The sequence below is a fragment of the Nycticebus coucang genome, chromosome 12 (assembly GCF_027406575.1).
Source record: "Nycticebus coucang isolate mNycCou1 chromosome 12, mNycCou1.pri, whole genome shotgun sequence".
Classification (NCBI taxonomy): Eukaryota; Metazoa; Chordata; class Mammalia; order Primates; family Lorisidae; genus Nycticebus; species Nycticebus coucang.
This window is the reverse complement of record NC_069791.1, coordinates 46,984,665-46,999,843: the sequence shown is the minus strand read 5'-3', so window position 1 is coordinate 46,999,843 and position 15,179 is coordinate 46,984,665. Positions and strand designations below refer to the sequence as shown.

Here is a 15,179-nt window from a genome sequence, read left to right as displayed (position 1 = left end):
GGCTAAGAAAGTCCAGGCTGATGACCAGAGGGCCAGACACCACAGGAAGAGAAGTTTCTTGCACAATCCTTAACTGAATGTGTGCACGTCAGCCAGAACAAGACCATCATGAACTGGCAGCTATGCAATTCAAGACTTTTTTTTTTTTTTTTGAGGAAGACAGCATTACTTAAGACAAAATAACTTCCTATTCTGCTTTAGAAAAATATCTAGAGGCCAGAGCTTCAGTGTAAAGACAATTGATAAAAATTCACAATGATATTGTGGGATGTGTCATGGAAAAGTGGAAGGAGGATGTTGCTCCTTTTGTGTTTTGAATCTCATCATTGTAAGGACAGCAGTGTCAGGACAGGCTGTATTAAACTCTCAGGACTTTAAAATTCCTATACTGCATTATAAAATGATTCTTGTGTCAAAATAACTACTTGTATAAATTCTCAGTTCTGATAATACCATTTCATTGGGATAAATAGATGCTGGTTTGAAGTTCTAATTAAAAAAATTTTTTAACTGACATTTATTTCCACCAACCTATTTCCATCTTGTTTAAGAGCTTGTGGAAGAACAGCTTAGGACCACTCAGTGGTTGTTCCCAACCATTCAGTGACCTGAGCAGTGGGAGCTGCAGACCAGTCTTCAGTGGCAGACTAGGCACGCCAATCTTCAGCAGGGATGTAGGGATCTGCTGAGTAGGCACAGAGGGTTGAGTAGCAGTAAACTCAGCAGCTGGAGAGTCCATTCACACAGAAATTCCTCCTTGGTCACAGCTTTCTCAGCCTGCTCTTCCTTTTCAGTTTCTTTGGGATCTCTGTAGAAGTAGAGATCAGGCATGACCTCCCATGGATGTTCACGGGAGATGGTGCCATGCATGCAGAGAACTTCCAGGGCCAGCATCCATGAGGTCAGACCTCCTGAGTGAGCGCCCTTTTCAGAATCTTATAGGAGGATTCATCAAATTAGTCTTGTTGTTGCTTGTGATGGCAGAGGAGAATCTGTGTTACACAGAGCAATGGTAGGCAGGTTACCAGGAGACGCCTCTGTGAGAGGCTGGAGGTCAGCCCTGGAATTAGTAACCATGAGAAGACGAGGCTCCCAGAACGCTGCCTGGATCTGGTTAGTGAAGGTTCCGGGAGTGAAGCGGCCAGCAATAGGAGTGGCTCGAGTGGCAGCAGCAAACTTCAGCACAGCTCGCTGGCCGGTATTCCTGGAGGATCTGACACTGACAGCAGCAGGGTTTTCAATGGCAACCATGGCAAGAGCTGCCAACAGAAGACTTTCCCAGGTCCTCTTCAGATTTATGACGTAGATGCCATCACTTTCCCTTTTGTAGATGTACTGTTCCATTTGGAAGTCAAGGTTGGTGCCACCTAAGTGGGTTCTTGTTGCAAGGAATTTGAGGCCATCCTCCTCCTTCATTTGCAGGACATCAAGGACTCCAGACACTGTCAAAGTTTCCCTTTAAGTTATGGTGGAAATCCAGAAGAACAGTTTTTTGTTTTTTTTTTTTGAGACAGTCTTGCTTTGTTGGCCCTGGTAGAGTGCCTTGGTGTCATAGCTCACAGCAACCTCAAACACTTGGACTCAAGCAATTCTCTTGCCTCAGCCTCCCAAGTAGCTGGGACTACAGGTGCCCACCACAATGCCTGGCTATTTTTAGAGACAGGGTCTGGCTCTGGCTCAGGCTGGTCTCGAACCTGTGAACTCAGGCAATCTACCTGCCTTGGCCTCCCAGAGTGCTAGGATTGCAGGAGTGAGCCACCATGCCCAGCCAGTTTTATTTTTAATCAAAGGAATGAATATCAGTATTTGTGTGGAAAATATGTATGTGCCTACATGACATTCCTAGAGATCACTGTGGTTACGGGTCCAAAAATTTCCAGCAGAAGGCCAGAGAAAATGTTGGGCAGGACCAAGTCCAGGACAGAAATGAAAACAGAATGGTCATTTCACTCAGATTAAAAAATAAGCAGACTAAACAATGGTTCATCCACACAAGGGAAGTGTTGCTGAAGCAGTTCTGTCAGGTTTTAAGACAGCTGCCTGCATCCTAAAACGTCAGGGCTTCAAGCAGCTATCTGTGTCCTTGGTTCCTGGGATACTCTTGGTCACACAATGACCAGACACCACAAAATAAGACAAGCATGAAACAAAGCTTATTGAGAAAGAGAAAGATTGGTTTACAGAGCAAGATATAGGTTTACAAAGTAAGATATATTTGCCATAGACAGCTTAATAGACCTCATTGGGCAGTGGGCTGGGCTTACCTCATGGTCCAGGGGTCACTTTAGAACCAGAGTCTTACTACACAGGCAGCCTTCCCATGAGGCTCTCTGAGAGCTCATGGGTTAGGGTGGACCACAATATAGATGGAAGCTAAGGACATAATAATTAGTCTTAAACCCTTTCCAATCCTGTGTTGGACCTTATCTGACATAATGATTCTCCTTTTCCACTCCGATGTGGGAAGATGTCCAAAACATCGTAGCTCAAGGTAGTGTGTGTACCCAAGGGAGCAAGGTGAAGAATGTTAGTGAGTATATTGACAACAAATGCAACAAACTTCATGTACTGGGAAGAAATGTGGCTACAGATGAGAGCACAGTAGGTTTCAAAGGAAATATTCAATTCAAGGGCTACAATCCAAAGAAGCATACAAAGTGGGACCTAGGAATTTTTTGTCTATGTGATTCAGAAAATGGTTAGGTGTTTTCTCACATTCCCTGTTATAGCAAGACACACGACAGAAAGTCGTATTCATCGTGATTTGCCATTTACCTCTCGAATAATGATTCCTTTGGCACAAGTTTTGTTTGCAAGCATATATGAGTGGTTCAGGCTATCACAGATTCTATATAAGCCCACAACTTGCTCAGGAGTTGCTTAAAATGAAAATACATATATTAGGAACAGTTATGGCCATCTAAGAAGGATTTTCCAAGCGATCTGAAGAAGAAGATACTTCAGGAATATGAATTATGTGCCTCTCGATGTAATGTGAAAATTATGTGCCTCTCATTCCATGACAAGAGGTTATTGACAATGCTAATGTTCTGTGATCCTCAAACACAGTTGATCATTATTCAAATGGAAACACTGACAGTTATTTTAGAATACAGAAAGTTTATAGGAAGAATGGACAGAGCTGATCAGTATTGTAGATGATATGGATTTACAAGGAGGCCCTACAAATGGTGGAAGAAACCTATTCTTCTGGCTGATGGAAGTTGCAGTTATGAACAACTACAAATCCTTTATGCATTAGATAAGAAGGAGAGTGGAGAAAAAGTGAAGATGTACCTTTCTCATAGGAGAAATCTCATCACTCATCTGTGAGCAGTGTTAAGGAACAGAAACTCAAGAAAGAGGGGAAGACCACCATCTTCTGACACGGAGGAAAGGCTAAATGGGAAGATGCATTTTATAATGCAAAATGAAAAAACATCAACAAAGGATTGCACGGTTTGCAGTGGAAGAAATGAGAAAGGTGGGAGGAGAGAAACCGGTGAGATGTGTAAGAGGAGACCCGGACTTCATCCTGGAGAATGCCTCAAGAAGTATCACACTCAAAAAAAAAAAAAATGACAAACAGAAACACTTCAATTATTTTATGTAACCTAAAATAGACAATAAAATCATCAGGTGAGTTCATATTTATGTTTTTTGCTTTTAAAACTGTAGGATAATTACAAGTAATCCACCCACCTCTTTCCTGCCCCAAATAAATAAGAGCTGGGGATTATGCAGATGGCAGAAAAATTGGATTGGAAATTAAGGCTGTTCTTGGTCACCTTCAAGACTCAATAGCACCTGTTGCTAGGCTGCTGCAGCCTTTTGCAATTGGTACACTAACTTCTGCTTCGTAGATCGGTAGGGTGTGTCCACCACCCCGGTGTAAGCAATCTCTTGGGAGAGAATTAAGGTGGGTGGTACCAAAATATGGGTCTTGGGGTCCTGCCCTTTGTTCCCTTTCCCCAAGCGAGCTGATTTCTATCTACCTACCTAACAGTTCTGGTGACTGCCCCTAGAAAGAGAGGTCATGGTCTCAAAACTGCTCAGAAAAGGCCAATGGAGGGCAGCACCTGTGGCTCAGTGAGTAGGGCGCCGGTCCCATATGCCGGAGGTGGCGGGTTCAAACCCAGCCCTGGCCAAAAAACACAAAAAAAAAAAAAAAAAAAAAAAGAAAAGGCCAATGGAAAACTTGACAGGAGAAAGAAAGACCTTTGTAAAGCTGAGGAACAGCATGGTGCGAATTTATAAAAGCCATAAATAGTGAATATAGACTCAACCTGAGCTTGCTTATAAAATAAAGATGAAAGGGTTCCCTTTACATTTTTTTTTTTTTTTGAGATTGAGTCTTACTTTGTTGCCTTCAGTAGAGTGCAATGGCATCACAGCTCACAGCAACCTCAAACTCTTGGACTTAAGTGATTGTCTTGCCTCAACCTCCCTAGTAGCTGGGACTACAGGTGCCTGCCATAACACCCAGCAGTTTTTTAGAGATGGGGTCTCATTCTTACCCAGACTAGTCTTGAACTCCTGAGCCCTAATCCCTCCCAGAGTGCTGGGATTACAGGCGTGAGCCACTGTGACTACCTAGAATATATATATATATATACACACACACACACATATATATTATATATAATATATATGAGTATTTTATGTAGAAAGAAAAAAAAAATCTTTATAGCCAGGCTCAGTAGCTCATGCCCATAATCTTAGCAATTTGGGAGGCTGAGGTAGGTGGATCTCTTGAGCTTAGAAGTTCAACGTCAGCTGAGCAAAATGAGACCCTATCTCTACCAAAAATAGAAAAATTGGCTGGGCATGGTGGTATGTACCTGTAGACCCAGCTACTCAGGTGACAGAGGCAAGAGGATTGCTTGAGCCTAGGAGTTTGAGGTTGCTGTGAGCTAGGCTAATGCCATGTCTAGCCTGGGTAACAGAGTGATACTCTGTTAGCCAAAAGTTGTGGTGCAAGCTTGTAGTCCTAGCTACTTGGAAAGCTGAGGGAAGAGGATTGCTTGAACCCAAGAGTTTGAGGTTGTTGTGAGCTATGATGCCACAGCACTCTACCAAGGGCAACTGAGTAAGACTCTGTGTCCAAAGAAAAGTAAAAGAAAATATGCTTTAAAAAAAATTCTTGGGCAGCGCCTGTGGCTCAGTGAGTAGGGTGCCAGCCCCATATACCGCGGGTGGTGGGTTCGAACCCGGCCCCAGCCAAACTGCAATAATAACAAAAAAATAGCTGGGCATTGTGGTGGGCGCCTGAAGTCTCAGCTAATCGGGAGGCTGAGGCAAGAGAATCATCTAAGCCCAAGAGCTGGAGGTTGCTGTGAGCTGTGATGCCACACCACTCTACCAAAGTGAGACTCTGTCTCTGAAAAAAAAAAAATTCTTAGGTCTTAGGCCAGTTGAGGTGGCTTACACCTGTAATCCTAGCACTCTGGGAGGCCGAGGCAGGTGGATTGACTGAGTTCAGGAGTTCGAGACAGTCTGAGCAACAGCAAGACCCTGTCTCTAAAAATAGCTGGGCATTGTGGCATGTGCCTGTAGTCCCAGCTACTCGGGAGGCTGAGGCAAAAGGATTGCTTGAGCCCAAGAGTTTGAGATTGCTGTGAGCTATGACACCATAGCACTCTACTGAGGTTGACAAAGTGAGACTCTGTCTCCAAAAAATAAATAAAAATAAAAAATAAGTTCTTAACCTAAATTTATAAGTTAATCAAAACAATAAATGAAAATGTGACTGCTATGTGATCCCAAACAGAAAAATCAAAATATCCATAATATTACAGAGTGATACCAAAAAGAAAGAGTCAATGATATTTATATCTACCGATAGATAGTACATAAGTGGAGGCAGGAAATAGTATCCACACTTAAATTCTTATCAACATAGTACTTATAAGCAGGTTTGATAGGATCCCAGTGGTAAATTTTCGTTTCCATTGTTTTTCTCAGAAATAAGGAAGATTAAAGCAAAAATTGGAACAGTTAAGACTATTTATAGGCCCAAGCACAGTGGCTCGCGTCTGTAATCCTAGCACTCTGGCAGGCCGAGGCAGGTGGATTGTCTGAGCTCACAGGTTTGAGACCAGCCTGAACAAGAGCAAGACTTTGTCTCTAAAAATAGCCGGGCGTTGTGGTGGGCACCTGTAGTCCCAGCTACTCAGAAGGCGGAGTCAAGAGAATCTCTTGAGCCCAAGAGTTTGAGGTTGCTGTGAGCTATGACATCAAAGCACTCTACCAAGGGCGACAAAGTGAGACTGTCCTCCCCAAAAAAAGACTATTTACAGAGTAAGAAACGATTCCTCTGTGAAAGTCTCCAGTACCAACAGCACACTTCCTCTGAAATCACCCAGGATTCCTGTCTTTTATTCCTTAAATATAAAAAATCCAGAAGAGGCGCACTGTCAGATTTTCATTTAGCCAACACTTTGTGTTTACCAAAAGTTACACTGGAAACAAGTGAATTTTGAAGGAAGAAAGTTGCTTTTTTAAAAAGGCTTTTAATATAGCACTCTTTTGGGGGGTGGGACACAGTTATGGGAGGGGCTTTACTTAATAAATGTGAACAAGTACCCTCAATGAACCTGAACCAATTTAAAAAAGGGGGGGGCTTTTAAGCTATACTTGCAGATTGAGTTTTTTTTTTTACTTGCTCTATCTATAACATATGCCACAGTAAGCTTAGACCTCTTTAGGTCTGAGTCAGTAAGAGAAAATGTGCCTGGCCTTGTGTGTGTGTGTTGGGTAAATCCTCAGGAGAATTGTGAAAGAAGGTACCTGATCACTTGCTCTTTCCTCAGCTCTCTCCTACCTCCCCCACCTTCCTTCCCCACCCCCAACAGGCATCCAGTGTCTATTTGCTGCTCTTTAAATGCTCAAAGCCCAATCATAACAGTCAGATCTACCCAGCTCTTTCCCCTCTTATAACACCTGTTCTTCAAAACTATATATTCCCCTTTCCCCCTATGCAAACCCTATATTAAATGAATCATTAGAGATCAGGTAAGAAAAGAATCATATTCATACTGAAGTGTAAATGACTAACAGTGATGCTTGGCAAACCGTCTTTTACAAAGGGTAGTTCAGTTTTAAACAGTTTCTTATTGGCCAAATAAATAAATGTTCTATTCTTTCTTCAAATAAGGGCACACTTTATTCTTTCCACTGAGTTAGGTATGTATATGGCTTAGGAATAGCAACAGTATTATAAGTAGAAAATAGTAGTTAAGGCAGTATAAAGAACAGCTGTGGCTGAGTTTGAGGGGAAGCTTCTAGTATGTTGGTGAAGGGGAAGAGGTGAGGGAAAGTTTGAACACAGAAGGTTTTAGTTCCTTGAGCTTCATTTTCTCTTCCTTCTTTTTATGCTGATGGGGTCTCTTTTTCCTTCCCTGTCAATAGACTGTTTCAGTACTTCTTGGCTTTATTTATTTATTTTGCTCCTGCTGACAAGCTGGAGGCTGCATTATGTGCTCACTGTGAAAATGTTCCTTTGACTCTTGCCTCTGAAATTTCTAGCCAATGCAGAGAGTAAATAGGTACTGTGCTGTATGCAAATGTAGGCATTTTTGTCTGTGTAGGCCAAAGGAGGAGAGGCATGTTGCAAAATGCCTTTAGAACAAAAATAAACTTTTCAGATGGAATATTTTATAGTCTCGTGAAAATAAGCTAGAGTTTCAGAAAACAAAAAGTACAGAGGAATACTTATCTATAAAATAAAGTGGAAGAAAAAAACCACACACAAAACAAAACATGACTCATGCTTCAACAGTGAGTTCACCTCAAGCATCTCATGAATTTCACATGAGCCACCCACTTTTCCCCCGTACCTCCGAAGATTACCACATCAGCAGCAATAATACTCTGTTGTTCAAGCACTGGATTTCCATATCAACGTAGCCAGGGCATTCCTGAATGTAGAATATTGTGCTGTTCGCCTTGTTTGTGGTTTCAATAATAAGATTAATTTTTGTTCCCTTACTCTCCTCACTTAATCTCATGCCACCCGCTATCTCTCTTCAATCAGTGGCTTGTTTTTTTCTTTGAATGGTTTTCTTCCTTTCCTTTCTCAGTCTCTGTGTCATGAGTTGAGCTATCTGCAAATTCACTGTACAAACTCTGCTGCCTTTTAAAATCCTTATCACTCAGCCGTAGACGATCAACCTTTGAAAAGACAAGCCAGGGACAGGGAAGTCATGAATGGTCATTTGTGAGATGACTCTGAGATATCTTCTTTCCCAAGTTTATATGTGTGGTAAGGTGGGTCAGAAGTTAGTATGGGAGATTTTGTGGCCACCTTTGTCTCTTTCTTGGTAGGTCTTTTAAAAAATTATTACTATTTCCAGATTGTATTGGAGATGGAAAAATTTCCAAGCTAGAATTGTAGCAAATATTTTTTGTTTCTAATGGAAGTTTGGAAAGAGCTGGGCACTTTTTAAATTTTCAGGCCCCTATGTGTCAGACTAAATGGAAAGTCAGCTGGAGCCTAACAAGCTATTTTAATGAGTTTCGTTTCCCTCTGATGTTCCCCAGGAGATATGAGCCCAAGCGACCCAGGCGGCCCATGCAGTAACATGATCATCTTGGCTCTGTTTAGACACCTGTGCTTTTAGCCTACCAGTAAAGGGAATAAGAGAAAGAGACAGAAATGAATAGAGGGAGAGAGGTGAGGGCATGGGGAGCATGAGAACTAGTAGGAGCGGGTGTGTACCATGCTATTTAATAAGTCACTACAAGAAACTCCAGAGCACTGGCAGAGGCTTATGCAACATAGGCCAACAGTGCCTCTGTGTGGGGTGTCTTGAGAGTGTATGAAACATGTTTATGTAATGGGTAGGAAGGGGAACAAGGAGAAACACATGCATTTTTAAAAAAGGAATTACATGCCTTTAGAGGTTCCTTTTTAAGAAGATGGTATAGGAAGAAAAGATGGAAAACCATGGATATAGAATATGCCCAGGACCCTGAGAGCACATTCATCTAAACTTCCCCCAAACGCTTTAAAAAATCTGTTTGAGGCTCAGTGCGATGGCTCACTCCTGTAATCCTAGCACTGTGGGAGGCCATGGCTGGTGATTGCTTGAATACAGGAGTTCCAGACAAGCCTGAGTAAGAGCAAGACCCTGCCTCCACTAAAAATAGAAAAACTAGCTGGGTGTAGTGGCAGGCAGCTGTAGTCCCAGCTATGTGGAGGCTGAGGCAAGAGGATTTCTCAAGCCCAGGAGTTTGAGGTTGCTGAGAGCTATGATGACACCACAGCACTCTACCCAGAGCAACAGAGTGAAACTGTGTTGCAAAAATCTGTTTGCTATTGTCACTCTTCTTTTGTCCACAGTCTAAGAGTTGGCTCTCCCTAACCACCATAAACACCCCCTTAACTTCAACTTATCAGCACATGATGTTAAACTCAGTCTGTATTATTTTTCACAAAATTTCCTGTTTAGTGAGTGATTTAGTCTTATGTGTATATTTCCCTCTCCTGCACTAAAGTCCTTGAGAATTTATACTGTACTTATAGAACCTAATACATCCTCTTCTTTTCTCTTCATCTCTTTGTTGCCAATTCTGGGCACTTTTCAGCAAATGATTAACATATGTACGATACTTGTTCATAAGATTTTCTTCCCTTTACAAAGTCTCTTATGAGTAGAATTCATCTTTATAAATTAAATTTGTGTACAATTTAAAGTATATTTCCATAATTTTTTAGAGTGAACGGTTTACTGGTAGTTTTCTAAGTTTTCTAATTCCTATTTTGCATAAAATTTCAAATGTACAGAAAAAAATAACCAACCTTACATACACTCCACACCTACCAAACCATTACATTTACTCTTTAAAAGTTACAATGACAGGGCAGTGCCTGTGGTTCAAAGGAGAAAGGTGCCAGCCCCATATGCCTGAGGTGGCGGGTTCAAACCCAGCCCCGGCCAGAAAAAAAAAAAAAAATAAATAAATCAAATAAAAAAAAAAAAGTTACAATGACAACTATAGAGCTAACTATCCACCACCCTTGGCATCCTATTCCTCTCCCTTGAGATCACCACTGTCTTGAAGCCAATGTGTATACTTCTGTGTTTTCAGATTCCAGCACATGGTTCAAAAGGTCTTAGTCCTCCCTCCAGAGGGGCTGGCGACTGGGCTTGAGTGCTTCTCCACTCAGCCTAGCATGGCCGTCCTGCTGCCTCATGAAGGTGCAAGGATGGATGAATAAGCAACATTGAAGGATGCTGTGTGAATTTTTGTTGGCAGAGACACAATTTTTACGGCAGGTGGAGATGCAAGAAGACAGTGGAAGGAAGGGAAGTTCCACTCATAAGAAGAAGGCTTAGTAGTGGGGAGGGCATGGCTGGACCGAGGATGAGAAGGACGTTCCCCTCATTAAAAAGCAAGAGTGCGCCAAGGTGGAAAGCAAGAACAGCTCTAGCAGACACTTTTTTTTTTTTTGTAGAGACAGAGTCTCACTTTATGGCCCTTGGTAGCATGCCGTGGCCTCACACAGATCACAGCAACCTCCAACTCCTGGGCTTAAGCGATTCTCTTGCCTAAGCCTCCCAAGTAGCTGGGACTACAGGCGCCCGCCACAACGTCCGGCTATTTTTTGGTTGCAGTTTGGCGGGGGCCGGGTTTGAACCTGTCACCCTCGGTATATGGGGCCTGCGCCCTACTGACTGAGCCACAGGCGCCGCCTCTAGCAGACACTTTTGAGAGGTCTGGTGGACTGGCAGAGGTCTCTCTGGCCCCCAGGAATGCAGTTTGGGAATTGCTGGTGAGCCTCAGGCTGGGCCAGGCTGTAAGAGGAAAGTGGCCCAATCAGGCAGTCCCCAGAGGGCTTTCCTCCAGGTGTATACACACATAAACAGAGACAAATACCAGATGTACACAAAAACAGAAACAGAAGGTGCACACGTAATCAGAGTGTGCACTGATAGCCAGGTGTGTACACAAACAGAACTGGGTGTGTACACAGATAGCAGGTGGATGTATACACAGACATAAAAGGAGCATACGCAGAGACAGGGAGGGCCCTCTAAATCAAAATCAGAGTGTGCCCTTGTAACCAAGTGCATGCATAGGCAGAAACAGGTGGTGCACTCAAAATCAGAGAGTAGACCAGGTGTGTATACAAACAAAAACAGGAGTGCACTTGTTGCCAGACCAGAATAAAGGACAGACTTTTCCTTAGGGACAAGGGATGTTGATTAGACCTGCCAAGGAGTCGTCAGGCCAAACGTCTCAGTGGTGCCTCTGGAGGAGAGTCCAAGTCAGGTTTCTCCAGGACCCTCTGTCCCAATCACCTGGAAAGTTATGGGGAACTGCAATACCTACTGCAATCCTTAGGACATTGCCCCACGTATGGGTGCCAGGTATGTAACAGGGGCATCAGAACCAGGAACATGAGCCAAATGTTCATGTGGGTTAAAGTTGTCCTTTATTACCAAGATTTAGAATCCCCGGAAGATGGGGAAATCATTCTCAAAGCCTGCCTTACTTTGAGAGAGTTTCACAGAGTTCTTATCCCTCCTCAAAAGTTACTATCTAGCTGGGCACTGTAATCCTAGCACTCAGGAAGGCCAAGGTAGGTGGATTGCCCGAGCTCAGAAGTTCAAGACCAGCCTGAGCCAGAGTGAGAGCTGGTCTCTATACCAGGCACTGGTGCTCTTAGTCCCAATTTCTTGGGAGGCTGAGGCAACAGAATCACTTGAGTCCAAGAGTTGGAGGTTGCTGTGAGCTATGACGCCATAGCACTGTACTGAGGGTGACAAAATGATATTCTGTCTTAAAAAAAAAAAGGTTACCATCTTCATGTATTCATCGTCCAGTTCCTCATCTCTAGCTAAAGGTCTTAGTAGTTGCTACTTTCCCTGGTATTTTTTTCTTTTGCCCAGAGTCCTGATGGCTCCTTTTCAAGGTGTTGGAACAGGGGAGGACTGGCTGACATGACTGATGTAACTTTTACCCCTGGGGTGGGGGCGGGGTTGAGGCTGTTTCTCCTCTTACAGGACCATGCAACCTCCTCCCCACCGACTTTCCCCACAGCCCCAGACCTCTTCCCAGCCTCACTGCCTGGCTGGGCACTTACCTGGAGGAACCAACTTGTTTAGTTCCTCTGAAGCATCGTACAGACGGGACAGAGATCCGTCAATTTTCTTATTATTAATCCTCAACTTAGAGTTGCCAGATAAAATAGAGGATGCCCAGTTACATCTGGTTTTCAGATAAACAATGGAATAATTTTTTTTAGTAAAAGTGTGTTCCAAATATTGCATGGGACATACTTATACTGAAAGGGTATTTGTTGTTTATCTGAAACTCAAATGTAACTGGGTGACCTGTACATTCATTGCTAAATTTGGGAACTCTACCTCAATGAAATTTGCAAGGATTAACAAAGCACTTCAGGTGTTTTTGAGAAAGTGTGAACCAAAAGGCTGTTCAGGCATACCATTAACAAACACAATCTTTGTCAAGTTCTCAAAAGCCTAAGATAGACTAAAATAATAACAAAGACAAGCTCACTGACTTTAAGTGAGGGAGGACATGGGCACTCTTTTTAAAAATAACTTTATCAACATATAATTCACTCAGTTAAAGTGGTTTAGCCAGAATTAAACCACAATTCAGTGTTTTTTTAGTACATTGAGTTATGCAACCAATACCCAAATCAATTTGCAATCACTTTCACCACGCAAAAAGAAACCTACAACCTACTAATAGTCATTCTCTGTTCCAGGTCCCCTCGCTCCCTGCCATTCTTCAACCCTAGCCCTTGGCAACCACTAGTGGACTTTTTATCTTTTTAGATGTGTCTGTTCTTGAGATTTCATGTAAAACAGAATCATACACTATGTGGCTACGTCTTCAAGGTTCAAACACATTGTAGTGAATATCCTTACTTTAAAAAAAAATTATTTTATTTTAGACAGGGTCTCCATCTGTCTCCATCTGAACTAGAATGCAACAGCGTCATTATAGCTCACTGCAACCTGAAATTCCTGTGCTCAAGCGATCCTCCTTCATCTGTCCCTTGAGTAGCTGGGACTACAGGTGTCTACCACCCTGCCCGGGTAATTTTTTTTTTTTCCCGTAGATTTGGGTCTCTGGCCTTCCTCTCCCTCAGGCTGGCCTCCGATTCCTGGGCACAGGAGATCCTCCTGCCGTCCTCCTCAAGTGCTAGGATTACAGGCGTGAGACACCATTCCCAGCCTGTACTTCATTCTTTGTATATATATCCACAAATAGTTTATTCATCCGTTGATGGACATTTGGGTTGTTCCCACTTTTAGACAATTGAGTAACGTGCTAGGAGAGAACACTTGTGTAGAGTTTTTGGGTAGTCATAAGTTTCTGTTTCTATTGGGGATATACCTAAATGTGACCAATGTTCTAAGAAGTGGCCAAATTGTTTCCAAAAGCAGCTGCACCAAATACTTTCTTTTCGGGGGCGGGGAGTGGGCCAGAGTCTCACTTTGTCGCCCTGGTTAGAGTGCAGTGGCGTCACAGCTCACAGCAACCTCCAGCTCTTGGGCTTAGGCGATTCTCTTGCCCCGGCCTCCCAGGTAGCTGGGACGACAGCTCCCACCACAATGCCCGGCTATTTTTAGAGACGGGGGTGGGGGGGGTCTCGCTCTGGCTCAGGCTGGTCTCGAACCTGTGAGCTCAGGCGATCCGCCCACCTCGGCCCCCCGGAATGCGTGAGTCACTGCATCCGGCCTACCATTTTGTTTGTTTAGGTTTTTTTTTGAACTTTTTTGGGTTGGGGGGGATTCATTACAAAGAATTAGGTTACGCCGGTTGCATTTGTTAAAGTCTCTCTTGTAATTTTGTCCCGTTGGCCTACCATTTTACATTCTTAGCTTTTGTTTTGTTAAAATAAAGATCTTCCAGTCTCAGCAAGAGCGAGACCCCGTCTCTAATAATAATAATGATAATAAAAGCCGGGCTTGCGGCGGTTTCCAGTGGGCCCAGCTACTCAGGTGGCTGAGGCAAAAGGATCGCTAGAGCCCAGGAGTTTGCGGCTGCTGTGAGCTGTGACCCCACGGCCACGGAGGAAGACTGCGTCTCAACAGAAAATAAATAAACAAAAAACCTTTAGAGTTTCCCCAGAGTCCCAGAGGAGGACCTACTCCCAGGGACCCAGCCTTCCTCCCTTTCTCCCCAGGCCGCTTGCGCTGAGCACCGAAACCTCCGATCCGGCGTCCAGGGCCAGTCGCCTCAGCGCCTCGGCCCAACAGGAAACCTCCGCCCCCGACGCCCCGGCCGAGGCTCTGTGGACATTGTAGTTCCTTTTCCGGTCGGCTGCGCAGAGGCTGCGGGGAGGAGAACTACAATCCCCAGAATTCCGCAGTACTACGGCAGCCGAAGAGGCCTCCGCGTGCGCCACTCCCGCCCCACTCCGCGGTCGCGGCCGCTCTCCAGGGCGTCTGTAAACACACCCAGAGACTGTCATGGAGGGGGAGGAGGAGGCGGCGGCGGCGAAGGGAGGCGACTGGGGCCGCCTCCGGGGTCCGCTCTGCCATTCCTAAACTGGTCCCTCGTCCCCGTGGCTGTGGCATCAGGGAAGCGAACTGTTAGGCGAGAGGAGGAGGCAGTCAGAACCATATCCCCTTCTTCCCCGGGGCGGGGGCCGGGCCGGGCCGGCTGAGCCGGGGGAGGGCCCCGGGAGGGAGTGCCTGGCCGGGCCGGCCAGCCAGTCTGCCGAGATGGATGACAGTAAGGTAAGTCTTGTGGTTTGCACGCGCAGCTGCCTCCGCGCCGCCTGCTTGTCGCTAAAACTAGTTGCGCCGCTGAGCCTCGGCTAAGTAGTCCATGCCAACAACCGCAAAACACCTGCCTTAGACATCCCTTCGCCTCTGGTTAGTGCCTGATGGTAACCCAGCCAGGAATCCAAGGAACACCGGGGCTGCGTTTTCCCAGGAAGGGCCCTCTCCTGTGGAAAATTTTCACTCCCAGGGCAACTCGATGTCGCGGCTTTTCCCGGTAGTGCAAAGCTTAGTCCTTGACTTGCCTATCGAGATAAGTGAAGAAAATACTGTGCTTTCTCTTTTTGACCTCTTTTGCTCCCTGCCAGCCTGTCTCCAGTGTGAGGACGTTAATTAGTGCACCCAGAACCAGCCCTATTCCCCTTGATGATTCCCCTTTCTTCTCTCAAGCTCCCTTACTCAATGCCC

General features: G+C 44.5%; 1 protein-coding gene and 1 pseudogene across 1 annotated transcript in view; one reads left to right on the top strand and one right to left on the bottom strand.

Annotated features, from left to right (window-relative positions):
• Positions 1-569: 569 nt before the first annotated feature.
• On the bottom strand, positions 570-14,458 carry LOC128561929 (40S ribosomal protein SA-like; annotated as a pseudogene).
• The window catches only part of CREBL2 (cAMP responsive element binding protein like 2), a 32,000-nt gene continuing 31,187 nt past the window's right edge, over positions 14,367-15,179 (top strand). Inside the window, exon 1 of the mRNA XM_053554834.1 lies at positions 14,367-14,726. Coding sequence (XP_053410809.1) covers positions 14,712-14,726 — 15 coding nt within the window. The 5' untranslated portion in view covers positions 14,367-14,711. The remainder of the gene's footprint in view (positions 14,727-15,179) is intronic.